We start from the raw sequence: 26329 nt of genomic DNA on the forward strand, positions 1-26329 counted from the left end.
GCGCGACGCTTTCCCCGGCGCATTCTGCGGAGGGAAAAAACCCGCGAGGAAAGGGAGAAGCGCACCTTCGCGGGTGACAAATATCCATGTGAGGAGGAGGGCCGGGGGCGGCCGCGAGGGGGGCGTTTTCCAGCAGGCATCGCCGCGGACACCCCTTGACGTAGTCAAGAAGCGCCGGGGCGTCGCGGGAGGCCCCTCCCCGCCCCCTGGGCCAGGGCCGCCCTCCGTCCTCGCGCCCGCCCGCCTCGCTCGCTCTCGCTCGACCTCCGCGCTCGGCCAAGATGGCGGCTGCTGTCCGGGCCATCGGGAGCCTCACGCGCTTCACGCCCGCCCTCAAGTACTGCCGGGCCCGGGGCTGCCGCTCAGGTGAGGCGGGGGGGAGGGGAGGAGGGGGCGCCCGGGCCTCGTCTCCCGGGGGAAGGGGAGGAAGGGGAAGGGGACACCCCCGGGCCCCCTCCGGACCCCGTTCTCGGCCCCTGAAGCTGCTGAGAGGCAGGGGGGCCCCTGAAGGTCATCTGCTCCCCCCCAGCCCTTCCCCCTCCTCTTCCCTTCCAGGGCCATAGCTGCCAACTTCCCCCGCTTTCTAAGGGAAATTCCCTTATTCCGAATAGGATTCCTCGCAAGAAAAGGGGGAAGTAAAGGGACTTGCTAATGCAAGTTAGCAAAGATAGTAATAAAGAATGTATCCTCTCCTGCCACCCTGAACACCCCCACATTGGGGTCTGTCCCCACTCTAGAATCTTATGATGCTATCCCAGGGCATAGCTGCCAACCTCCCCCCCCCCCTTTTTATGGGAAATTCCCTCATTCCGAATAGGATTCCTTGCAAGAAAAGGGAAAAGTTGACAGCTATGATTGTGGCCTCTTTATTCTTTTAAGAGGGATTCAAGGGAACTTACCAGGAACTGAGACAGACTGAATTGTGTAATAGTGAGAGGCTGCAACCAGCTATCTGCTGTGCATGTAAAAAGGGGAATGTATGCTCAGTAAAGGGACTTGCTAATGCAAGTTAGGAAAGATATTAATAAAGAATGTATCCTCTCCTGCAACCCTGAACACCCCCACATTGGGGTCTGTCCCCACTCTAGCATCTTAGGATGCTATCCCAGGGCATAGCTGCCAACTTTCCCCCTTTTTTAAGGGAATCCCCTTATTCCGAATAGGATTCCTCGCAAGAAAAGGGAAAAGTTGACAGCTAGGCCTTTCACCCTCTTCCCTCCACCCCCCCCCCCCCGGGGCCCTGGCTGGGCTCCTCGCTTCCGCAACCACTGGCCGCCCAAAGGTCTCTCTAGCTAGCCCCTTCCTTCTCTTTTTTTCCCTTTGCGCCTCCCCCAATGGAATCCCTTAAAAATATGTGTATATATTAAAGATTTTGTTGATTTACGAAAGTATGTGCAATGTCTCTCTCTCTCTCCCACCCCCAAGTAACATTTTTTACAGATCAGTTTCATTTGTTGAGACATTAGGAAGATGTATCTATTTTACTTACTATATGTAGGGTTTGGTATCAGCGTTGCTTGTGCAGGTTCTTTGCTGTTCACTTGTGTTCCTTTGGTGGTGAGAGAGGTTGGGGTTGGCCTAGGGTGGGGTTGTTCATTTGTGGTTGGCTGTGGTGGTCTTTGTTTTCATGTGTGAGTGGGGTGGGTGGGTGTTTTGGATCAGGTTAGCCATATTGATTTGTATGCTGTTGGTGGATTTTTGTCGTTGTCTTGTTGGGCTGTGTATGTGATAAAGGGGAGCCATACCGGGGTGAATGTGTCTTCTTCTATTTGTCTCCATGTCAGTTTCAGTTTATTGGTTAATTTTCCTAGTAGGGCTGTTTCCCCATACTATTTGGTACCATTGGTCCATGCTTAGTCCCCCCCAATGGAATCCTAGAACCGTAGAGTTGGAAGGGACCCCCCCTCAAAGGACATCTGGTCCAACCCACCCACCCCTGGGATGGGTCAGTGCACCTGGCTGCTAACCAGAAGGTTGCTGGTTCTGACCCACCAGGATGCTTGCCTTGCAAGGGGTTGGACTAGATGACCCTCGAGGTCCCCTTCTAACTCGGCAATTCTGTGAATGCAGGAATCTCAGCTCAAGCCCCCATGGCAGATGGCCACCCAACCTCTGCTTTAAAACCGCCAAGGAAAGAGAGTCCTCCGCTTTTCAAGGTAGACCATTCCAATGTCAAAACAGCTCTGATTGTCAGAAGGTTCTTCCTAAGGTTTAGTCGGAATCTCCTTTCTTGCAACTGGAATCTGTGGCTTTGAGTCCTGCCCTCCAGAGCAGGAGAAAGCAAGCTTGCTCTCATCTTCCATGGAACAGCCCCTGAGATATTTGGAGATGGCTATTCTATATCTCAGTCTCCTCTTTTGTTTGTTTTATAAAAGTTATACACCACTTGATTGTAAAAAACAAAACTCAGAGTGGTTTACAAAAAGATAAAACAGTAAAATCAAGGAAAATGTTACATCCCAGCTTTAAAAAATATGAGAGCTAGAATACCAAAACAGATTAGGATTTCCTCAACTTTCTAAGCATCTGGATAGGCTTGCCAAAAAGAGTACCGTGAGGGTGTCTGCTTGATCTCAAGGGGCAGGGAGTTCCAAAGTGCAGGCACTGCTACTCTCGACAATCAAGTTCTTCCAGATATGGAATGGGTATTATTTGGTGCATGTAGTGATGCCAATTCTGCTGATTGAAGTAGTTGAGTGGGCACGTGTGAGTTAAGGTGATATTGCAGGTAAACTGGTCCCAAGCCAGTGGTTATCAAATGTCCCTCAGTGGAGTCCTCCAGAAAAGCCTCAGTGTTTAAACTGATCAGTGCTTTCCTACAGTATTCTTCCTTGGCTGGTGCCTCCTAAGAGTGACTGTTCCAAAAGCAGAGGTGGCGAGCCTGTCGGCTGTGGGCAAAACTGGGCACCCAGATGTGGTGCTGAGCTGAGAGATTGAAACCTCTCATCTCAGCACCGTGATGTGGTGACTGACTTTGCCAGACCTTGCATATGTGCATGAGAGTGACAATTGGCCATTGGATGATTGAGCAACCCTTAAGTAGTAATAATAATAATAATTTATTATTTATACCCCGCCCATCTGGTTTTAAGTATGTCCTGTGGGTCAAAATCCTTAGCTTCTCCCATTCTAAAGAATTTGGGGACTCAGTGGGAACGGGGAGACCCTGAATTCATGCTACCGCTGCAGGATTATGGGACATTTAGAAGTGCCTCACTGTTGTATCAGACTTGAGTGCATTCTGGTCCAGTATCCTGTTTCTAATAACAGCCAGCCAGATACTTTTGGGAAGCCCATAGGCAGGGTTTGAAGGCTGCAGACCTTCCTGGCTGAATATCCCCAAAATCCGAAAGGTTTACCTGGTGTTTCTGCTTAGCTGTCACAGCTAATAGCTGTCGGTAGGTCTTTTACCAATAGCTGTCGGTAGGTCTTTTACCAATGGGTTTATGTAACCCCCTTTTAAAGCCATTCAAGAAACTCTACTATTCTGGGACCGGCAGTAAGGAATCGTGTAGCTGGATCAGACAAAGCAGGTATATAATCCAGCTTTCCGTACCCAGCTGTGATCAGCCAGATTCTGCTGGAGAAAAGCATGAAGACAACAACTTCCTTTTCTGCCAGTCGAGTAGCCGATCCTTGGAACTGCACTTCCTCTTGACAAAATAGATTGAATTCAGTTACAGCAGAGTGTTTTAGGATTGCTTGTTCTGGGAAAATGAAATAGACGTATTTGCCTTGCATCAGAAAATCAGCATAGTGGGTGCCTGTCTAGACTTCCTGGAGAGATCATTTCATCACTGAGACACCTCCATGTGTCCTTCAAAAGTGGTCTTGATTGTATGGGCAGCGTCAGCTTGCTTCCTTTCTAAATTTCACCCTTTTGTTATCTGAACATCCTGGGCATCTTCCAGGCCTTGGTTAACTGCAAATCGAAGGACACTTTCTAATCCTGTTAAATGTGTGCAGCCTCCCATGTTTCCTCTGTACCAGGCCTGTATGTTTTTTTGTTGCAGTTGGATTTAAAGCCATCTCCTCCTAAAGTGCAACTTAAAAACAACAACTGTACTTCTGCAGAGTTTCTTCTAAATGGCAGTACAGTCGTACCTTGCATCTCGAACGACTTGCAAAATGAACGTTTCGGCTGCCGAATGCCGCAAATCTGGAAGTGCTTGTTCCGGTTTGCAAATGTTCTTTGGGACCCGAACATCCGTCACGGCTTCCGATTGGCTGCAGGAGGTTCCTGCAGCCAATCGGAAGCCACACCTTGGTTTCGAACTGTTTTGGAAATTAAATGAACTTCCGGAACGGATTCCGTTCAACTTCCAAGGTACCACTGTACAAGAAATATTTGGTGCTGCATGGGGAAGGCCCTTGTTATCCAGAGTTTGTATTTCTGGGAAAGGGAAGTTTCTGGAAAACAAGGTGGGGAGAAGGGTTGATGTAGTCATACCGAACGCTGTGTTGCAACATAACATTTGGCGATTGCCATGAAATGGCCTGCAGTCTGGAGCCTCTTCATTCATTGTCAGGTTGTGGCAAACTCAGAAGCTGCTCTGGGCTTGAGCTAAATGGGGTTTGCTCGTATGATATGACTGATCCTCTTTCCTGCTATCTCGCATGTTTATAAGCAGCCAGAGAAGCAAGTAAGCATTAGGAACCCTAAAAACAGTATAAGACTTCTTTGTAGCAAAAAGGCACCATATTGACACTTCTGTATTGTGTGACAGAGAAGGTCTGATTTTAAAATATTTGCTTTCAAGGTGGCAAGGGGGGCACTTATCACTATTGGGCCTGCCTAAAGGCTCATCCCTCCTGCCAACCTAGCAGTTCGAAAGCACGTCAAAGTGCAAGTAGATAAATAGGTACCACTCTGGTGGGAAGGTAAACGGTGTTTCCGTGCGCTCCTCTGGTTCGCCAGAAGCGGCCTAGTCATGCTGGCCACATGACCCGGAAGCTGTACGCCGGCTCCCTCGGCCAATAAAGCGAGATGAGCGCCGCAACCCCAGAGTCGTCCGCAACTGGACCTAATGGTCAGGGGTCCCTTTACCTTTAAAGGCTCACCCACACTGCTGCTTGACCTGTATTTTGACCATATTGTGTCCCGAAAAGTTCCCCGGGGTCCGACAGCTTTTCTCAATGTTGCCCAGCTCTGCCTTACGGAAATCCAAAATTGCTTGCTGAATTGAAGGTCCGTTAAACAAAATCTCTCTTTGGATTTTCTGTGTATCTGAGAAGATCCACTTCAGTGGGCAAGACTGGGTTTTCTCCAGGGACAGAACAAAGAGGAAAGTTTTTGGACCCGGGAGGGATTAATCTGTACAGAAAATATGATTAAATATTATTGAAATTTGGGTTGAGCAAAAGTGTGGATGAGACCTTTGCAGTGAAGCAGCCTGGTTTTTGTGATGCTAGCTCGAGCGCCCGGGCAAAAAAGGGGCAAGTCTTTCACATCCCAATAAGCATTTGTGAGCATTTTCATCTGCACAGAATATGTGAAGCATAACTCTGGCATCTTTCTCAGCTGGCTCTGCTCTCAAGATAGCGGGAGCCCTCCAGTTCCCCCAGAAGAGACTCGCTGGCAATTTCATCAACCTCCAAAGTGCCGGCATTTATGGGCACGGCAGGATGTAGGTGAAAGGTCCTTTCTTTTCCACTCTGGAAATGTGGGCCAGAGGCCATGGCGCACCTCCAGCTTTGGGGCTGGGTCACGTGACCGGCTTGCGCAAGGCAGCATATTTGGCCTCTGATGTGGTGGCTCCCCATCCCCTCAGGTGGACTTGGGACCCTCTGGAACGGGCTGCTGTGTCTTGTTAACACAATGGATAGATCAGATCAAGTTTCAGAGTTTAACTTAATAAATAGCAACGCTCAGACTTCCAGGTGTATGTTGGGAAGCCGTGCTTGGAAAAGGCACATAGCAAACACCGGGAAACGCCAAATGTGCCATGCTGGCTTGTGTAACCATGTGCAAGGCGATGTTGAGTTTTCAAGTCCTTTAAAGCAGGGTGGATAAAAATCCATTGGATTTTTTTTTATTTAAATCAGATTTTTTTTTTATTTAAACCAGATTTTTTAAAAAATAAAATGCTTTTGGAGGGAAAATCTTTCTAAATACAGTGGTACCTCGGATTACATATAGATTAGGTTACATACGCTTCAGGTTACAGACTCTGCTGACCTAGAAATAGTGCTTCAGGTTAAGAACTTTGTTTCAGGATTAGAACAGAAATCGTGTTCCAGCGGCGCGGCAGCAGCAGGAGGCCCCATTAGCTAAAGTGGTGCTTCAGGTTAAGAACAGTTTCAGGTTAAGAACGAACCTCCAGAACGAATTAAGCACTTAACCCGAGGTACCACTGTATAGTTTTCTATTCAGTGGAGTACAGGGTCAGATTTAAGGTGCTGCTTTTGACCTTTAAAGCCCTTCACGGCCTAGGACCCTCGTACCTACGGGACCGCCTCTCCTGGTATGCCCCACAGAGAGCCTCAAGGTCCATAAATAGCAACACCCTAGTGGTCCCAGGCCCTAAGGAAGTTAGATTAACCTCAACCAGAGCCAGGGCCTTTTCAGCAATGGCTCCCGCCTGGTGGAACGCTCTGCCTCATGAGACCAGGGCCCTGCAGGATCTGATTTCTTTCCGCAGGGCCTGTAAGACAGAGTTGTTCCGCCTGGCCTTTGGCTTGGAGCCAATTTGATTCCCTCCCTCCCTCTCTCTTTTTCTTTCTTTCTTTTCCTTCTCCTCCTGCAATGAGGCTACATTTTAATATTTTAATGTTCCATTGTTTTAATGTTGTATTTTATTTTTGTTTTTAAGTTGTAATCATTCATCTTGTTTTTATTATTGCTTGTAAGCCGCTCTGAGCCCGGCCTTGGCAGGGGAGGGCGGGGTATAAATAAAAATTATTATTATTATTATTATTATTATTATTATTATTATTATTATTTAAGTTACATTATAGTCCAAAGGCTATTCATCAGGAAATAAGGGTTTATTTTAAGTTTTTCGTGTGTGCTAAAACTCAGTCTAAGTTTTTTAAAAAAACAAAACAAAACCTTTAACCACATCAGTTAACAAACATGGATACATATGCTATAATGTTATTGTTTTAGCTAAATAAATTGTTTAAATTGTTACTAAGGAAATGATTATTTTTCTCCTTCCAATAAAGTACAGCAGAAAAGTTGTCCAAATATAAACAATAATTTTATAATTATCTGTTGATATATTTCTAATAGTATAACCAAATCAGTAATTTTTCATATAACTGTAAAAGCTACTCTGAAAATTTATTATTCCAGAAATGAAACCTTCATCTGGTTGTAAATATTAAGATGATACTAGCAGGAATGAGTCTTTTTGTAAAAAAAAATGATTTAAATCAAGTCTTACTGACTAGTGATTTAAATCATTTGATTTAAATCAAATCCACCCTGCTTTCAACTGAGCCTCAACACTCAGAAAGAGACTTTGCTTGAAGGCACCAGCAGGGATGGCAAATGTTCTGATTTATTTGCTGGTCCAAAGTAACTCCTGAAATCTCTCTCTGTCTCAGGTTATGCCTGCCGAAACCTCAGCACATCCTCCCCTGTTAAGTGTAAGTCAGTTTTTGGGTCTGGTGGGGTTTGGTGGCGATGACGGGGGTCTGCCCTGGTTGAAAGAAATCTGGCAGAGAAGGCGAATTTGCTGGGGGGCGGTGTTTCGGGTTGCGTTTTTCACCCTTGTAGTAATAACAAGGAGACCGTAGTGACTTCAGTGTAGTGGAGGTTGGGGAACCTTTTTGCCTCCAGGATCAACCTTGCAGGCCCAATTTGACCACCCACATGTCGTCACACAAATGCTGTCGTGAAATCACATGATTGACAGGTGGGTGCAGCCCCCCACCTCTCAAAATCCCCTCCATGGCCTTGCAAAGCACCCTTTGGAGCAATTGCCACCTCTCCTATTTCAAACAGCGCTTGGCTCTGCTTCTCCATTAAGTGGGTTTGTGCCAGCAGTGGCCCACGATGACCTTTCCCTCTTCTGCCTCTCTGGGGAGCTGGGTGGTGGCAGCAGCCGTGAGGTCCAGAGAGCCTGGCACCCATGGCATCCAGATGTGCCCATGAGCCTAAAATGGTTGGTGGCCCCTGTCCTAAGTTTTGCTGAAGTCCTGCATGGAGAAATAATAAATATAGAATCTTAGAGTAGGACGGGACCCCGAGGGTCATCTAGTCCAACCCCCTGCAATGCAGGAATCTCAGCTAAATCATCCTTGACAGATGGCCATCCAACCTCTGCTTAAAAACTTCCAAGGAAGGAGAGTCCATCACCTCCCAAGGGAGTCTGTTCCACTGCCAAACAGCTCTTACAGTAAGAAAGTTTTTTCGAAAGTTTAGTCGGAATCTCCTTTCTTGCAACTTGAAGCCATTGTTTCAAGGAGAAAACAAGCATGCTCCGTCCTCTATGGGACAGTCCTTGAGATATTTGAAGATGGCTCTCCTATCTCCTCTCAGTCTCCTCTTTTCCAGGCTAAACATCCCCAGCTCCTTCAACCGCTCCTCACAAGGCTTGGTTTCCAGACCCTTGATGACCTTGGTTGCCCTCTTCTGCACACCTTCCAGCTTGTCAACATCTTAAATTGTGGTGCCCAGAATTGGACACAGTATTCCAGGTGTGGTCTGACCAAGGCAGAATAGGGTGGGACTATTCCTTCATTTGACCTGGACACTAGACTTCTGTTGATACAGCCTAGAATAGCATTAGCTTTTTTTGCTGCTGCATCACACGGTTGACTCATGCTCATCTTGTGGTCCACCAAGACCCCTCGATCAGCCTTCCTCAACCTGTGGGTTCCCAGATGTTGTTGAACTACAACTCCCATCACCCCTAGCTAGCAAGGCCAGAACTCGGATGATGGGAGTTATAGTCCAACAACATCTGGGGCCCCACAGGTTGAGAACCGCTGCCTTAGATCCTTTTCACATGTACTGCTAGTAGGTCAGGTTCCCCCCCCCCCCATCCTATATCTATGCATCTGGTTCTTCCTGCCTAAGTGCAGAACCTGACATTTGCCCCTATTGAAATGTCCCTATAAATCTCTCTTTTTCCCCGCTCCAGCAAGAAGCCATGTTAACTATGACATCAAAGGAGATGTTGCTGTCGTGCGCTTTAACTCTCCAAATTCCAAGGTAGGTTTTCCTGTCGCTTCCCTGTGGGCTCAAGCGGTTTAAACTGCGCAGAGAGGTTTAAAGGGGTGCCTGGGAGTCATGGAGATAGAAAGGAGGGAGATGGTATGCCACACCAAATAGAAGGGTGTGCTGCCGGCTGCTTACGAGTACATTTCAAAGCTTCAAGACATTTGGCATGCCATCTCTTTCCCGATGCTGTTCCATGTTGGCGAGGACAAGCAAGGGCCATTCTCCTTCCAGAGTGGGAGCTTGCCCTTTGCCCGCCTCAGCTTCAGCTTGTCTGTTCATTTCCCCCAGGTCAACACCCTCTCCAGGCAGCTGCAAGACGACTTTTCCGCCGTAATGAACGAAATCTGGGCCAACGAGGCCGTCAGTAGCGCCGTCCTGATCTCGTCGAAACCCGGCTGCTTCATTGCTGGCGCAGACATCAAGTAAGTTCCACTGGGGCGGGAAGAGGTGTCCCGTTGGGTGGAGAAATGGGCAAACCGGTCGTGTGCTTTGGGGCAGCCTTTGCTTGCTTGGTGCCCTCCAGATGTGCTGGGCTCCCATCAGCCACAGCCTCCCCTAGTGGGAGCTGCGGTCCAGAACATTGGAGGTGCACCAAGTGGGCAAAGGCTGCTTTGGGGAATGGCTTCCCAATCTTTTCGGGTCTGTGGGCACATTTGCCAATGGGGCTGGCTGTTGTGGACACTACACACACACACACACACACACACACTGCAACCTGTTCTGCTGGCTTTCAAACCTCGTTTTGGTGGCGGGGACTCTGTGGGTGTTGTGTTGTGGAAGTCACTTGGTAGTTCACCACACCTCAACCTGTGTGGTGCATCACCAGCGTAAGCGGAGGCCCAGTGGAGGCCTCAGAGATTTCCTATTCCCTTTTCCCCCCCAAATTTTTTTAATTAGTTTTCGCAATATTATCAACAAACAATCAATCAAACAAACAAACAAACAAACAAACACACAAGACAAACAAACATAAATCATAGCCTTATTGAAAATTACACTTATTAACTTTGTTAAGTGACTTCCTCGCTTGTTTGAATTTCATTGCATGTCCTTTTAACGGTTTTCCAAATCCCAATTCTTATGAAATTTAACTTAAACATTAACATCTTTAAATCTTCACCTTATGGAATTAAACATATTAATTAATCACTTAACATAAATAAAATCCTAAGCCAATTAAGTATCTGTAAGCTGTTTTCAGTTAATTTAACTTAACAAATTTAACTAGTTAATCATTAAATTTATTCCACTCTTCCTGATACTCCTCCTCCTTCTGGTCGCGGACTCTTCCGGTTAGGTCAGCTAGCTCCGAAAAATCCATCATCTTCATCTACCATTCTTCTATTGTTGGTAATTCTTGGGTTTTCCACTTTTTAGCTAACATAATACGAGCAAAATAAAAAAATTCCTTCCAGTAGCACCTTAAAGACCAACTAAGTTCTTGGTATGAGCTTTCGTGTGCATGCACACTTCTTCAGATAATATAATAATAATAATAATTTATTTATACCCTGCCCATCTGGCTGAGTTTCCCCAACCACTCTGGGCGGCTCAACAGGCATCTGAAGAAGTGTGCATGCACATGAAAGCTCATACCAAGAACTAACTTAGTTGGTCTTTAAGGTGCTACTGGAAGGAATTTTTTTATTTTGTTTTGACTATGGCAGACCAACACGGCTACCTATCTATAATACGAGCAGCAGTTGTGGCATACAAAAATAATTTAACACCTTTCTTGGGCAATTCCAAACCTGTTATTCCAAGAAGAAAGGTCTTTGGTTCTTTATAAATGTATATTTCAACATTTTTTTCAATTCATTATAAATCTTTTCCCAGACGTCTTTCACCTTGGGACAGGTCCATAACATATGATAAAAGGTTCATTCCTTTTCTTTACAGTTCCAACATATATTGTCACAATTATGATATATCTTTGCTAATTTTACAGGAGTCAAATACCATCTATACATCATTTTTCATTATATTTTCCTTTAACAGAGTACATGCGGTGAACTTGACCCCTTTCTTCCACAGTCTTTCAGAGATTTCCTGTTCCCAGCAGCTTCTTCCAGAGTTCCCGGTTAAGGAAATGCTCCTCTCCCATACAGTAACACAGTGTTTATTGCTAACACTGTCACCACCCTAGTTGACGCTGCTGTGCCTAACCCACAGCCTCTTCCCCTGGCTCTCGCAGATTCAGAGTCAGGCCCCAACTGCAAACAGGACATGCAAGACAAGACAAGCAACAGGACATAATGAAAGCAATGCCCTAGATGGGAGCCTTCTTGGTAGTGGTGGCAGCCCTGTTGAGGGACGTTTTTAATATTTAATGCTGTATTGTTTTTAACACTCGATTGGGAGCCGCCCAGAGTGGTTGGGGAAACTCAGCCAGATGGGCAGGGTATAAATAATAAATTATTATATTATTATCCCCGCCTGCCACTGCTTCAGATTGGAGCAGCTGCTGCCCTCGCCGTAGTTGGCTGGTGAAGGGTGCTGTTTTGCAGAGCCTTGGTTACACAGAGGTCTACTTGGGACCCAGGGCAGTAGCACCCACCTCTCTTCTTGCTTACTAGCTGGTGGCAGGTAGTTCTGAGGTAGCTCTCTCTTCACAAGTGAGATGTTAGGACCCTGCAGGAACAAAAGCTGACTCTTGGGGAAATACCTCCAGAAAGGAAGTCCCCTGAGAGGTTGGGCCAGTTCACACCGTTAAAGTTTGTGGGTCGTAAATCCTTTGACCCAGGGAGTCTTGCTGCAACAGCACTGCAATAAATTTGATTTATTGCCACTCGCGCACTGCCCCTCTTCTCAGTTGTCGAACATTAGCAGAGTTCACACGCAGCCTAAAATGACTTAGTCTGTGTCTGCGTGGTGTCTTCAAAAACTCAGCTCGACACCAGTGCTTCTGTTCTATCATCCTTTATTTAGAAGCATACAAAAACGGAAAAGAGAACCTACAGAATCTAGCTGCATGCTTGCAGCTTTATGCCTCTAACGAAACGAAACTGCCTTGCTCACATTCTCAGACAGACTGATCTCTGCAGCCCTCAGAGAGCATAGATCATAGGAAAATGCCTGGATCACGTGGGCAGTGCACCCAGTTAATAAGAACGCTTCCTGGAGTGTTAACTCTTAACTGTCCAGAACCTCAGCACACACACACACACACACACACACACACACACACACTCCCTCACATGCCCCAGGGTCTGGGACAGCAGATCTGTGTTGCAGCAGAGAGTCTGATAAAGCGAGGAGACGGTTGCGCCCAGTTGCAGCACACACCTGCTTCCCTAGCAGCAGTCACACAGAGTTGGGCGAAGGAGGAGCCCTGTGTCACTGGGCAGGCAGCTTGAATTGCTTCTCTTCAGAGGTAGGATGACTTTGTAAGGTGGGCAGCGGTGCGCCTCGTTCACAGCCACGAAACTCTCTCTTTGTCCCGCCCGTAGCATGATTGAGGCCTGCCAGTCCAGCCAAGAAATAACTCTACTTTCTCAGGAAGGACAGAAGATGCTGGAGAAGCTGGAGAAATCGCCAAAGCCCATCGTTGCTGCTATCAGCGGGTCCTGCCTTGGGGGAGGACTAGAGGTAGGGAGCAGCCAGCAAAGCCTGTGCTCCATAATGAAAGGGAGAATGGTGTGTGTGTGACTGTGTTCTCTGCATTTGCCATAAGGGAAGGATCCTGGCTCGCCTCCAGACCAGCTGCTCTGCGTGCAGAAGGCCCTGGTCTCAGTCCCCAGCATCTCCAGTGTGGGAGAGCCAGTGTGGTGTAGTGGTTAAGAGCGGTGGACTCGTAATCTGGGGAACCGGGTTCAATTCCCCGCTCCTCCACATGCAGCTGCTGGGTGACCTTGGGCCAGTCCCACTTCTCTGAAGTCTCTCAGCCCCACTCACCTCACAGAGTGTTTGTTGTGGGGAGGAAGGGAAAGGAGATTGTTAGCCGCTTTGAGACTCCTTCGGGTAATGATAAAGCGGGATATCAAATCCAAACTCTTCTTCTCTTCTTCCATGGAGGGCTGGGAATGGCCGGTCCTGTCCGAACCTCTGGAGACCCCTTGACCATTCTAAGCCAGATGAACGCAACCGCCTGACTGTGCATTCAGGAAGCTCCCTGTTCCCTTTCCAGGTTGCCATTGCTTGCCAGTACAGAATAGCAACCAAGGACAAGAAGACTGTTCTGGGAACCCCAGAGGTGCTGCTGGGGCTGCTGCCGGGGGCAGGAGGCACCCAGAGGCTGCCCAAGATGGTGAGTGGGTGAACACCCCACCCCAGAGAGGGAGGGAGTCTGCCTTTCCAGCATCCCTGCTCTTCTGGCATGTAAAACTCATTTCCTTCCATGTTTCAGGTGGGGCTCCCTGCTGCCTTTGACATGATGCTGACCGGAAGAAACATCCGCGCTGACAGAGCGAAGAAGATGGGGCTGGTGGACCAGCTGGTGGATCCTCTAGGTTAGCTGGAGACGCTTCTAGGTGCACACACCTGTTCTGTGGCCTTGCACTGGCTTGGTGTGGTCTGTGATGTTTCAGGCCCCAAGGCAGGGGCAGGGAACCATCACTGACCTGCAACTCCCGTCAGTCGCAGCAAATACAGCCAGCGGCCAGGGATGGTGATGGGACTTGTAGGGCAGCAACACTTGCAGGGACAACAGCCCCTGAGGCTGGAGTGGGAAAACATATCTTGCAACCGCTGCCGCAAGCAATCTCGCTGCCACATTCTGCCCCAGCTGCAGCCTCTGGGCCAACCACTGCAGTAATTCAGCCATGTGGTCAAGCTGTGGCAGTCTAGGAACGTCTGCGGCCGCCTTAAACAGTCGACCAAAGGCTCCAGTGAGAGACCTGGATGCAGGATTCTCCCTTAGGAAGTCTGTCTCCTTTGAATGCACCTTCACTTCCTGCTAAAACAGCACCTCTGCCTTCGCAGGGCCAGGGATCAAGAGCCCCGAGGAGCGGACGCTGGAGTACCTGGAGGAAGTGGCCATCACCTTTGCCCGAGGCCTCGCCAAGAAGACGATTTCACAGAAAAGGAACAAGGGGCTGATGCAGAGTGAGTGGCCTGGCCTGGCCTGGCACCGGGGGCAAGCTGCCCTGGCCCTTGGCCTCCCTGGGGTCAGCCCCCTGGGCCGTTTCCTCCCTTGAACCTTCTTTGCGTTGCCTTGCAGAGATGATGGACTATGCCATGGGCATTGGCTTCGTGCGGCAGCAAGTCTACAAAACGGTGGAGGGCAAAGTGCGGAAGCAAACGAAAGGCCTCTACCCGGCTCCCCTTAAGATCATCAAGGTGAGGGCCATTTGTGCGCATGAGGGAGGGCAGGGGGACGTCTGTGCCAGGGTGTGAGTGTTGGGATGCTGCCGGGGAGACGGGGGCATTTGGTAGGCCCCCAGCTGGCTCCAGCCACCGGCCAGCAGCTCGGTGATCTCCGGTTCCCGGAACAGCATCAATCAGCGACACGAGCCTCAGATACGTTTAGAAGCTGTGCAAGCTCTTATCAGCAAAGTGAATAAATCCTCACGACGGTAGTGGCGGACAGAGACATGTGTAAGCATATTTACAGGGACGCGGGTGGCGCTGTGGGTAAAACCTCAGTGCCTAGGACTTGGTGATCGCATGGTCGGCGGTTTAAATCCCTGCAGTGGGGTGAGCTCCCGTCGTTCGGTCCCAGCTCCTGCCCACCTAGCAGTTCGAAAGCACTCTTAAGTGCAAGTAGATAAATAGGGACCGCTTTATAGCGGGAAGGTAAACGGCGTTTCCGTGTGCTGCGCTGGTGCTGGCTCTCCAGAGCAGCTTCGTCACGCTGGCCACGTGACCCGGAAGTGTCCTTGGACAGCGCTGGCCCCCGGCCTCTTAAGTGAGATGGGCGCACAACCCTAGAGTCGGACACGACTGGCCCGTATAGGCCGGAGTACCTTTACCTTTAAGCATATTTACAGCAATTATTCAGCATAGTTTAGGAACAAAGGGAAAAACATGTCTGCTTCCCCTCGTGTCCAGCAAAACAGCAAGAAAGCAAAAGCAGCATACAAACGGAAGTTCCCAGCGAGACAGTGCTGGAAGTAAACAGGCATGTGACACACAACAGTCATGCCTGCTCCTTTTAAGGTGGAACGGAACTATATCCTAACAGTGAGCACACTTGGTTTCTGCCCTGCGTGTGGCAAAACACTGGCATCTCTAGTTCTGCCCATCTTTAGGTGGGGTTGGACGAGTTGACCTTGGACCCACCCAACTTGGATGGCCAGTAGCCAGGATGGCTGTCCTCTGCCGGCACAGTTGGCAGGGGATTGAATTAACTTGGGGTCTCTTCCAACTCAGCAATTCTATGAGGCAGGATACCAGCAGCTGGTAATTGCAGAGTGTTATGGTGCCCCACAGACTCCACCATCCCTGCCTCAGAGTTTCCATTTGTCTAATACTATTCCGTTTGATTCCTGTGGCATTTAAGAAGTCTGGCCATATAGGCAGCCGGTCCTCCTGCCGGCATTCATCGTGATTTTTTATCGTGATTCCCACCATCCTGAAGCGCAGGCAGGAAGGGATCAGTGAGGGCTGGGCTGCGGGATCTGTCTTCATCAGCACCAGCCGAAGGGGGAGGCCTGCCAGCGTATGTGGGTGCCTCTTTGGCACTGGCTGAAAGGGTCTCTGGTGCATTCCTGCCCCTACGCATCCACCCACTCTGCTCCCCACCTTCCTTGCACTGCCTTTCGCCGTTCCTTTCCTGCTGTTTTTAATCTTATAAACCATCAAGATCACCTTGCCGCAGATAGGCCCACTCAAGCCACTCCTACCCTTTGGAACTCCCTGCCTCTTGATACCAGGCAGACGCCTTCACTGTACTCTTGTCGGTGCCTGCTAAAAACAGTTGTTTAGACAAGCCTACCAAGATATTTAAGGGACGCGGGTGGCACTGTGGGTAAAACCTCAGTGCCTAGGACTTGCCGATCGTATGGTCAGCGGTTTGAATCCCCGCGGCGGGGTGAGCTCCTGTCCTTCGGTCCCAGCTCCTGCCCACCTAGCAGTTTGAAAGCACCCCTAAGTGCAAGTAGATAAATAGGTACCGCTTTATAGCGGGAAGGTAAACGGCGTTTCCGTGCGTTGCCCTGGTGCAGGCTCGCCAGAGCAGCTATGTCACGCTGGCCACGTGACCCAGAAGTGTCTCCGGACAGCGCTGGCCCCTGGCCTCTTAAGTGAGATGGGCGCACAACCCTAGAGTCGGACACAACTGGCCCGTATGGGCAGGGGTACCTTTACCTTTACCGAGATATTTAGAAAACTGATGTGAGTTTTTAATCTTCTTTGAGTCTGTTGTTATTTTATCTTTTTGAAAGTTTTAAGTTGTTGTTCTTACTGATAATTTTGTTGCTTTGTCTTTTTTTTTTTTTTTGTAAGCCGCTTTGAGGCTTGTTTGTTTTGCAATCAAGCGGCGAATACATTGTATGAAATAAATAAACGTTAAACCACCCTGGGCGTTTCAAACTGAAGGGCGGTATAAAAATGTTTCAAATAACCCAAGATGTTGTTCCTCTTCAACTTTAGGTTGTGAAGACAGGCTTGGAACAAGGCAACGAAGCTGGCTACCTTGCAGAATCCCAGGTAAGCCTTTTATTGCCTGTCACTTTGGACATTGAACTTTGTAGTCTGTGCAAGAGCTTCTCAGCAAGAGGCATCCCGTTCGAATCACAGCAAAGGCCTTAACTGTTCACATGGTCTCTGATCACAAGATCTGGGTGCTCAGAGGCCCTGTTCAGGTTTCCAGTGAGTCCACAGCGTTGTCTTGGTGCCAAATGTCACACCTAAGTCCCATGTTTTTTGCTGGGGGGCTTGTAGAAGAGGGTGGGGAGGAGGACCAGGTGGCCGGGAGAAGGTGGGGGCTTGGGAAGACTGGGAAGGGCAAGAGCAGGCTGGGCATGCAAGGCCACTGTGATGGGTCAAGGAGGGGCAGGGTTTGTAGGAAAAGGAAAGGAAGGAAGCCCAGGAATGCTCCTGTGGCCTGGGAGTGGGGGAGATGACGGCAGCATCTAGGGCTGTGGTAGCTAAACTGCTCACTTAAGCTCCCATTTGGAGTGACTTAAGGGAAGCATGGGACGCGGGTGGCGCTGTGGGTTAAAGCACAGAGCCTAGGACTTGCCGATCAGAAGATCGGCGGTTCGAATCCCTGTGACGGGGTGAGCTCCCATTGCCCGGTCCCTGCTCCTGCCAACCTAGCAGTTTGCAAGCACAAAGCGCAAGTAGATAAATAGGTACCGCTCTGGCGGGAAGGTAAACGGCGCTTCCATGCGCTGCTCCGGTTCTCCAGAAGTGGCTTAGTCCTGCTGGCCACATGACCCAGAAGCTGTACACCGGCTCCCTCGGCCAGTAAAGCGAGATGAGCACCACAACCCCAGAGTCGGTCACTACTGGACCTAATGGTCAGGGGTCCCTTTACCTTTACCTTTTAAGGGAAGCAGCTGCTGCTGGAGGGGAGCAGAGAATTGTTACGTTTCCTTACAGTTTATTTATATGCCACCTTTCAGCCCAAAAAGACACCCCAAACAGCACAAATGCAAATGCAAGCAGACCAATGGAAATGCAATACAATAAAAACCAAACAAAACCTTAACACTACAAAAGTCCAGGCGACTCCCCACTTACGCGGGGGTTAGGTTCCAGGCTCCCACGCACATAAGCAGAATTGTGTAAATTGGGGACGCCTTCTAAACTAAGGTTATCAGATTTTTTCCAATGAATCCGGGGACACTTTTCAACTTCCTACTGAATAGGTGGATTTTGTCAGGGGACTGATTTGTAAATCTGGGGACTGTTCCCGGGAAATGGGGACGTCTGGTAACCTTATTCTAAACCCCCTTCAAACGCCCTCTCTGCCATTCTCTCTGCCACCCGTACCCAAAATACCATATCCCATAATATCTGCAACTAGAGTTGAAGCCGGAGGATGCGTGGAAAAGCAGCTGGTGCCCTGCATTGGCTCTTAGGCTGGGAGGCTGAGCAGCCAAAACAAAGCGCTTCTGCGCATCAGGTCTCTTCGAGGTTTCTTCTGCCCTCACTGACACCCTCTTTGGGCTGGGGGGGGGGCCTCTTCATGAGAGGGTCTCTCTCCCACTATTTCTGTGCTTGAACTGAATTGTTTAATTATTTCCTGCTGCTGCACATATATTTGGTCAGGTGTGAGTAAAAGTAAAGGGACCCCTGAGCATTAGGTCCAGTCGTGGACGACTCTGGGATTGCGGCGATCATCTCGCTTTACTGGCCGAGGGAGCCGGCGTGCAGCTTCTGGGTCATGTGGCCAGCATGACTAAGCTGCTTCTGGCGAACCAGAGCAGCGCACGGAAATGCCGTTTACCTTCCTGCCGGAGCGGTACCTATTTATCTACTTGAACTTTGATGTGCTTTCAAACTGCTAGGTTGGCAGGAGCAGGGACCGAGCAACGGGAGCTCACCCCGTGGCGGGGATTCAAACCGCCGACCTTACCCCATCACCAGGATTCAAACTGCCAACCTTCTGATCGGCAAGTCCTAGGTTCTGTGGTTTAGACCACAGCGCCACCCGCGTCCCAGGTGTGAGTAGAATGCGCTAATATGCATTCATTTTGCTGCCATAAAGGCAGCAGATTACTCCCCACAAAAACATTAAGGGGAATGCCAGAACCAGTCTTTTAAACGACACTTCTTCCTTTGAACGGTAGCAGGGAAGAGGTGGGGCAAAGCTGGTGGAATAGCTTTGCCCCCAAGGTCTGCCCCCTGTAGCAAATTGTGTCTGGCATCCTCGGTGACCCCTTGGCATGAATGCAGAAGCCGTTGGCCCTGGTTGCTTCGGCCTGCACTTTAGTAAGCTGTTCTCACCGCTGCTTAGAAGCTCCTGGGCTGGAAAGAATAATAACAGTGGGGATTGGGGCCGCCTCTGCTGGGCCAAGTACAGTTTGCCACAGGCAGACATTGGGCTCTTTGCACCCTCTTGCACAGACCCACGCAGACTTTGTAGCCTCCTATTCTTTGGGGGGTCCTAATTTGCGGCTGGCTTCTCTTGACCACTTAACTTATGCTGGACAGACGTTCCTCCTGAGCCGCTGGCCTCCAGATACGGAAAGGTAACGTTATGGGGGAAAGGCACCCTGTGTTTTTTCCAGTCTCCCTTCCCATCCACCTTGTGCGTTCTCCATTTCCTCCGCTGTTGTTCTCGTTCTGGGTGGCTGATGTGGGAGGTTTGCAGTCACCTCTTGCCACTTCCTGGCTTCCCCACCCTTCATCCACTTGTCACTTTACTTTCCCCTGTTTCGTTTGTCTTGGGAGATGCACGGTTGGACCCACAAAGCCACCTTTCTTTATTCGTACGCCCTGGCTGCTCAGTTCCCTTTCGCGAGGGACCTGGGGGTGCAAAAGCAGCTTATGATGAATTGTGCACGTTGTGTACACTTGCAAAATTTGCTGTATCGATGAAGCCTGTGTTCACATAATAATAGTAATAATTTATTATTTATATCCCGGCTAGGTTTCCCCAGCCACTCTGGGCGGCTTCCAACAGAACACTAAAATACATTAACCTATTAAACATTAAAAGCTTCCCTAAACAGGGCTGCCTTCAGATGTCTTCTAAAAGTCTGGTAGTTGTTCTTCTCTTTGACATCTGGTGGTAGGGCGTTCCACAGGGTGGGTGCCACCACTGAGAAGGCCCTTGGCCTGGTTCCCTGTAACTTGGCTTCTTGCAGCGAGGGAACCGCCAGAAGGCCCTCGGAGCTGGACCTCAGTGTCCGGGCTGAACGATGGGGGTGGAGACGCTCCTTCAGGGATACTGGACCGAGGCCATTTAGGGCTTTCAAGGTCAGCACCAACACTTTGCACTGTGCTCGGAAACGTACTGGGAGCCAATGTAGGTCTTTCAAGACCACTGTTATATGGTCTGGAAATCTGTGTTTGCAGATTTCCAGATAACTTAGGAACATACAGAGAGGCCTCTTCTTTTGAGCTCCCGCCCTGGGTCTTTAATGTCAACATCCCACTGGAGACAGGATTGGCCTGTATCCCTGGTCCCTCCCTGAGTCCTTGACTTTCCCATCCATTGTCGCCCTCCGGCCTCCGCTGTCGCCGAAGCCTCTGTGGGCCTGTCCGTTTCCCCCTCGTTGCTTTCCCTGGGGCGTGATGCAGAGGTCGCCAGGCCCTCTGACCGCAGCCTTCTCTTCTCCCTTCCCCTGCAGAATTTTGGGGAGCTCGGGATGACTTCTGAGTCCAAGGCGCTGATCGGGCTGTACCACGGTCAGGTGCAGTGCAAGAAGAACAAGTTTGGGCAGCCGAAGCAACCCGTCCAGTAAGTCCAGCTACAGGTGGGGTAGATCTGTGGCAACCCATTTGCCTCTGCAGGATGGAGGAGAGACTTGGGTTCAGTGGCTGGTCGCTCTTTATCCCCCCCCCCCAAAAAAAACACACCCCTTCCTTCTCTCTGCAGGAACCTTGCCATCCTGGGAGCAGGCCTGATGGGCGCTGGAATCGCCCAGGTCTCCGTGGACAAGGGGATGAAGACCATTCTGAAGGACACGGCCCTGGAGGGCTTGAGCAGAGGACAGCAGCAGGTCTACAAAGGGTAGGCTCATTGGTAGCCCTGCGCTGTGTGGTGCCCCTGGGTCCAGGCGGGGGTTTAAATCTGAGCCTGAGCAGGGGCCTAGAAGTGGTGGGGTGCCCCTGAGCATGTGCAGAATACATCTCCCTCGTTGCTGAGGACAGTTCAGTGGTTCTCCATGTCTAAAATGTGGGGAGGGGCAAGGGAGTTCCAGGCTAGGGAAAGCTGCTCATTTATGCTTTGGGCTTTAAGAACGTGCCCCGTGTGCAGCTCCTTCCTTCCTTCCTTTCTTCCTTCCTTCCCTCCCTCCCAGATTGGGCTCTCCTTGCTCCCCACAAAAGAGGGGCTGGTTTTTGTTTTTTAAAAAATAATCTTTATTAATTTAAATTACACACTTAAACAAAGAATTTACAATCTCATACTACAAAAAGAAAATTAAAGAAAAGAAGAAAATACAGAAAAAAGAAAGAGGAAAAAACAAATTTACGTACATAAAAAAAATTAATCTTCCTAATTAATACTTAATCAAACACTTAAATAAAAAAGGCTTCTAACAAAACGAGTCTTCCAATCATTCTCATTGTACTGTTTATACTGTCGTTTTTTCCGCGCAGTTTTATATTCATTAATATTGTTCTCGTCTACTCCACAAACGGTATTTGCTGTGTTTGCCCCCTCCTGCAAAGGGGCGGGTGGGTCAGCTCCGATGCGTGGAGGGCATCTATTCTGGCTTGAGCTTGCAGAGGTCCCAGTGTGCCCTCACAGAGGTCGTTCGCCCACTGACAAAATATCCTGGCAGCTGCAAAGCTAAGAAGTGAAATAAGAGGAGGGAGAATTAGGATGCTGCTTAGCGTATTGTTTTTCCTCTCTCAGGTGTGGTCTTGCTTCGGCTTGGCTCCCCCTTCTCTCCCCATCCTTTCTCACATCCCCCCACTTGGAGGGGACAGGAGCGTGTGGCGCTACAGCCCCAAGCTGACCCCAAACAGAAAGACTAAAAGCGGAGCTCAAAATCAGAGCCTGGGGAAATGGAAAAGTCTTTGCCTAGAGTTGTGAACACCTGGAAGGAGGGTGGCGTCAGGCCAGCCGCTTCATTATAAGAATTACAGAATTCTGGAGGTGGAAGGGGCCCCCAAGGGGTCATCTAGCCCAACCCCCTGCAATGTTGAGGGGTCGCAGTACTTGGCCGGCTCCTTCCCCAGCCAGGCCTTTGCTCTAGGCTCCTGTTTAGGGGAGCTTTTAATGTTTAATGCATTACTGCATTTTGACATTTTGTTGGAAGCCGCCCAGAGTGGCTGGGGAAGCCCAGCCAGATGGACGGGGTATAGATAATAAATTTATTATTGTTGTTGTTATTATTATTATTATGCCTCCCTCTCCTTTCCCAGCTTGAACGACAAAGTGAAGAAGAAGAGCCTGACGTCGTTTGAGAGGGACATGATCCTCAGCAACCTGACGGGGCAGCTGGATTACAAGAACTTTGGGACGGCGGACATGGTGATTGAGGCCGTCTTCGAGGACATCAGCATCAAACACAAAGTGGTGAAGGAAGTGGAGGCGGTGAGTAAGAGGCTGGGCTAGGGGGCCACTTGCGTGAGAGGCCAGGGGCATCTTCCAGAGGCTGCCCTTAAGTGCTCCTGTGCCCCACTGCCTCCCCACCCGCAGGGGGCGGCCTCATTCCTTTGCAGGGGCTGGAGGTGCTCTCAGGGTCCTCCTCTGTTTCACCTGATCCCTGTGCAGTCAACATGGTGGGTGCTGGGAATTATGGGCTGCCCCGAAGGCTGGGCAGGTAGACCGGTGGCGGGGGGGGGGGAGAGGTGAGCATATGACTCCTTGCACCTCCTCCCCTGTAGACCTCTGCTCATGGGCCACCAAAGTCAGGGACAGCAGTTGCCAGCTTTGGGGTGTTTCAGTCGTGCTGGTCTCCCAGCATTTTGCAGTAGAGCCCATGGCTGTGTGAAGGTTCTCAGGGGGTGTATGTGTTATTTATTTCCGGTCTTGAAAGACCTACACTGGCTCCCAGTATGTTTCTGAGCACAATTCGAAGTGTTGGTGCTGACCTTGAAAGCCCTAAATCGCCTTGGTCCTGTATACCTGAAGGAGCGTCTCCACCCCCATCGTTCAGCCCAGACACTGAGGTCCAGCGCCGAGGGCCTTCTGGCGGTTCCCTCACTGCGAGAAGCCAAGTTACAGGGAACCAGGCAGAGGGCCTTCTCGGTGGTGGCGCCCGCCCTGTGGAACACCCTCCCACCAGATGTCAAAGAGAAAAATAACTACCAAACGTTTAGAAGACATCTGAAGGCAGCCCTGTTTACGGAAGCTTTTAATGTTTAATAAGTTATTGTATTTTAGTGTTTTGTTGGAAGCTGCCCAGAGTGGCTGGGGAAACCCAGCCAGATGGGCGGGGTATAAATAATAAATTATTATTATTATTATTATTATTATTATTATTATTATTATTACAGATAGGTAGCCGTGTTGGTCTGCCATAGTCAAAACAAAAAAAATTCCTTCCAGTAGCACCTTAAAGACCAACTAAGTCAGTTCTTGGTATGAGCTTTCATGTGCATGTGTATCTGAAGAAGTGTGCATGCACACGAAAGCTCATACCAAGAACTGACTTAGTTGGTCTTTAAGGTGCTACTGGAAGGATTTTTTTTTGTTTTTATTATTATTATTATTATTTCATAAAATTCCTGCACTGCTTGATTGCAAAAAAGACGCTCAAAGCAATTTACATGAACGATTAAGAAAGATTTAAGACTTTCAAAAAGCTAAAATAGCAGCAGGCCAAAAAGAGATTAGAACTCGCATCAGCTTTCTAAACATCTGGGTGATCTTTAGCAGGCGCCGAAAACTGCACAGTGAAGGTGCCCTGCTTGGTATCAACAGGCAGGGAGTTCCAAAGTGTAGGTGGTGCCACACTAAATAATTGTGTTATTACAGATGCAGAACAGGTTGTTATGTGACAATCACAGCAGTACCAGTTCTGCCAATTGAAGCCGCCAGGTGGACGCATGTGGGGCAAGATGATCTGTGGAATTATCCCAGAGTGGCATGTTCCTCTCTGAAGAAGAGCAGTTATTGTCAAAACGTTGCTAATGGGTGTGAAAGAGGAGCGGAGCTGAGGGCTGGGGTTTTCCACAAACAGCTGGGTGATGTAGCCATTAATGCCGCATAAAGATTGCAGTTAGGCAGAGAGCGCCAGACCTCTTGGATCCCTGTCCTGCCCCATGGCAACATCCTCCATGCCCCCAGCTGCAGCCTTCATGGGGACCTGTGGATTCAGTGGCCACCAAAAACCCACTGCTGACACCAACAAGGGACTGCAGGTATCTGCTGTGCTTCCCCTACGCAGCAGAGATGCGTCCTCACAGAGGATTGAAAAACAATCTCTCAAAGGACCTGCTGATGGCATCTTACCATTGTACTGTTGAGAGTGTATTAACTTATGGTCTGTGTGTGTGGTTTGGGAGCTGCACGGTCAGGGAAAAAACAATGCTGTCCAGGGTTGTAAAGACTGTGGAGAGAATAATTGGGTGCACTCTTCCCACCTTGGATCAAATCTACGCTTCCAGGTGCCATAAGAAAGCTGCAGAGATAGCGCAGGATAGGAAATTATCTCTTTCAGCTTCTGCCTTCTGGAAGAAGGCACAGGGTTATAAAGACTAGGACTAGCCGCCTGCCTGAGAAACAGTTTCTACCCAAATGCGATTTTGGTTTTAAACGCAGTGTAAGGAGTCTCTATAGGAGTATATTGTATTCAATTATGGGGTATCAGAGTTTTTAGGGGGCTAAAAGGGTTAGGATAGCAGGCATGTTGGTTTCTGAATGTCTTATGTAGATTTTTTCAATTTTGTTGTTCTGCATGGGACAATGACAATAAAGATTATCATATCGTATCGTAACCTAACCTGTACGTTATCTCCCCCAGGTGGTCCCCCCTCACTGCATCTTCGCCAGCAACACATCGGCTCTCCCCATCAATCAGATCGCCTCCGCCAGCAAAAGGCCAGAAAAGGTGAGTCCTGGATCTGGCTGCCATCTTCTGTCTTCATCCATCTCTTCATCATACATCAGGAGTCCTCAAACTTTTTCAGCATGGGGCCGGTCCACTGTCCCCCAGACCTTGGGGGGGCGGACTATATTTTGCAAAAAAAGAACACGGGACGATGAGCAGCGTGCGAAAGGGCTCCAGAGAGGGGCTGCTTTAAATGGCGGCCGCTTGAGAAGGGCGCTTAGCCAACCGCGGCTCCTGTGTCTTGCGAGTGGCGGCGGTGGGAAAATGAGCAGCACCAACAAAGCCCAGCCCCCTTCCTTCTCTAGGCAGGGCGGGAAGCCTGGAGGAGGGAGGGAGGAGACGCCACCGCCGCTGGGAGAGGGAGGGAGAGAGAAAAAACCCACGCACTGGCGATCCACGCGGTGATTCCTGGACCGTCCGCGGGCCGGATTAAGAAGGCAATTGGGCCTGATCCGGCCTGCGGGCCATGCCATACATCATCCATTGCATTTCTATCCCACCTTTCGTCCAAGGAGCTACAAGTAGTGTACGTTCGTCTCCTCCCCATTTTATTCTCACCACAACCCTGTGAGGTAGGCTAGGCTGAGAGAGAGAGAGAGTGATCGTCCCAAGGTCACGCCCACTGAGCTTCATGGCTGAACCCTGGTCACTCCCATCTCCTAGCCCAGCACTCCAACCATTACATGGCCTAGGACCCTCTTACCTACAGGACTGCCTCTCCTGGTATGCCCTGCGGAGGACCTTAAGGTCCATAAATAGCAACACCCTAGAGGTCCCGGGCCCTAAGGAAGTCAGATTAACCTCAACCAGAGCCAGGGCCTTCTCAACACTGGCCCCGGCCTGGTGGAACGCTCTGTCTCATGAGACCAGGGCCCTGCGGCATCTGATTTCTTTCCGCAGGGCCTGTAAGACAGAGCTGTTGCGCCAGGAATCAACTTGATCCCCTCCCCCCTCTTTCCTTTTTCCTTTCTCCTTCTGTGATGGAACTCCTATTTGGGGACTTCCCTGACTTTTCTCTGGCCCATGTAGGACCAGTCTGGATAGTTGGAATTGGTGAAGATTTGATGTTTTCATCCCCAAAAAAGTTTGATTTGAGTTCCTACTGAAATGAGGCTGCATTTTAATGTTGTACTTTAATCTTGTTTTTAAGTTGTATTTTAATCATTTGTTTTTATACCTGGTGTTAGCCGCCCTGAGCCCGGTCTTGGCTGGGGAGGGCGGGGTATAAATAAAATTATTATTATTATTATTATTATTACACCACACTGCCTTGCATCCCGCCCTGACCTTACCTGTCCTGGTCTTCCAGGTGATCGGGATGCACTACTTTTCCCCCGTCGACAAGATGCAGCTCCTTGAGATCATCACCACAGACAAAACGTCCCCGGACACGGCAGCCGCTGCAGTCGCCGTGGGCCTCAAGCAAGGGAAGGTCATCATTGTCGTGAAGGTGAGTTCTGTTTTGGTTTTCAGGGAACAGTTTCCAGGTGGGTCAGGAAGGGCAGAGGCTAGACCAGCGATTCCAAAAGTGGGTGGTAGTGGCTCCTGGAAATTCCCAGGGGCTTGCTAAGAGGCAGGGGGTTGGCAGGGGGGGGCA

General features: G+C 49.5%; 1 protein-coding gene and 1 long non-coding RNA gene across 2 annotated transcripts in view; one reads left to right on the forward strand and one right to left on the reverse strand.

Moving 5' to 3' along the window:
- The first annotated feature begins 21 nt into the window (after positions 1-21).
- The window catches only part of HADHA (hydroxyacyl-CoA dehydrogenase trifunctional multienzyme complex subunit alpha), a 36400-nt gene continuing 10092 nt past the window's right edge, over positions 22-26329 (forward strand). Inside the window, exons 1-15 of the mRNA XM_083733305.1 lie at positions 22-366; positions 7552-7593; positions 9093-9163; positions 9461-9594; positions 12622-12760; positions 13299-13418; positions 13518-13620; positions 14093-14215; positions 14331-14449; positions 16703-16759; positions 20356-20465; positions 20604-20738; positions 22100-22271; positions 24646-24732; positions 26042-26182. Coding sequence (XP_083589431.1) covers positions 282-366; positions 7552-7593; positions 9093-9163; positions 9461-9594; positions 12622-12760; positions 13299-13418; positions 13518-13620; positions 14093-14215; positions 14331-14449; positions 16703-16759; positions 20356-20465; positions 20604-20738; positions 22100-22271; positions 24646-24732; positions 26042-26182 — 1638 coding nt within the window. The 5' untranslated portion in view covers positions 22-281. The remainder of the gene's footprint in view (positions 367-7551; positions 7594-9092; positions 9164-9460; positions 9595-12621; positions 12761-13298; positions 13419-13517; positions 13621-14092; positions 14216-14330; positions 14450-16702; positions 16760-20355; positions 20466-20603; positions 20739-22099; positions 22272-24645; positions 24733-26041; positions 26183-26329) is intronic.
- LOC310842222 overlaps positions 12772-26329 on the reverse strand; it is a 274827-nt gene continuing 261269 nt past the window's right edge. The window contains exon 3 of the long non-coding RNA XR_014563012.1: positions 12772-13126. This is a non-coding gene — a long non-coding RNA (uncharacterized lncRNA). The remainder of the gene's footprint in view (positions 13127-26329) is intronic.

This window comes from Podarcis gaigeae, assembly GCF_964106915.1.
Source record: "Podarcis gaigeae genome assembly, chromosome: 3".
In the NCBI taxonomy this organism is placed as follows: domain Eukaryota; kingdom Metazoa; phylum Chordata; class Lepidosauria; order Squamata; family Lacertidae; genus Podarcis; species Podarcis gaigeae.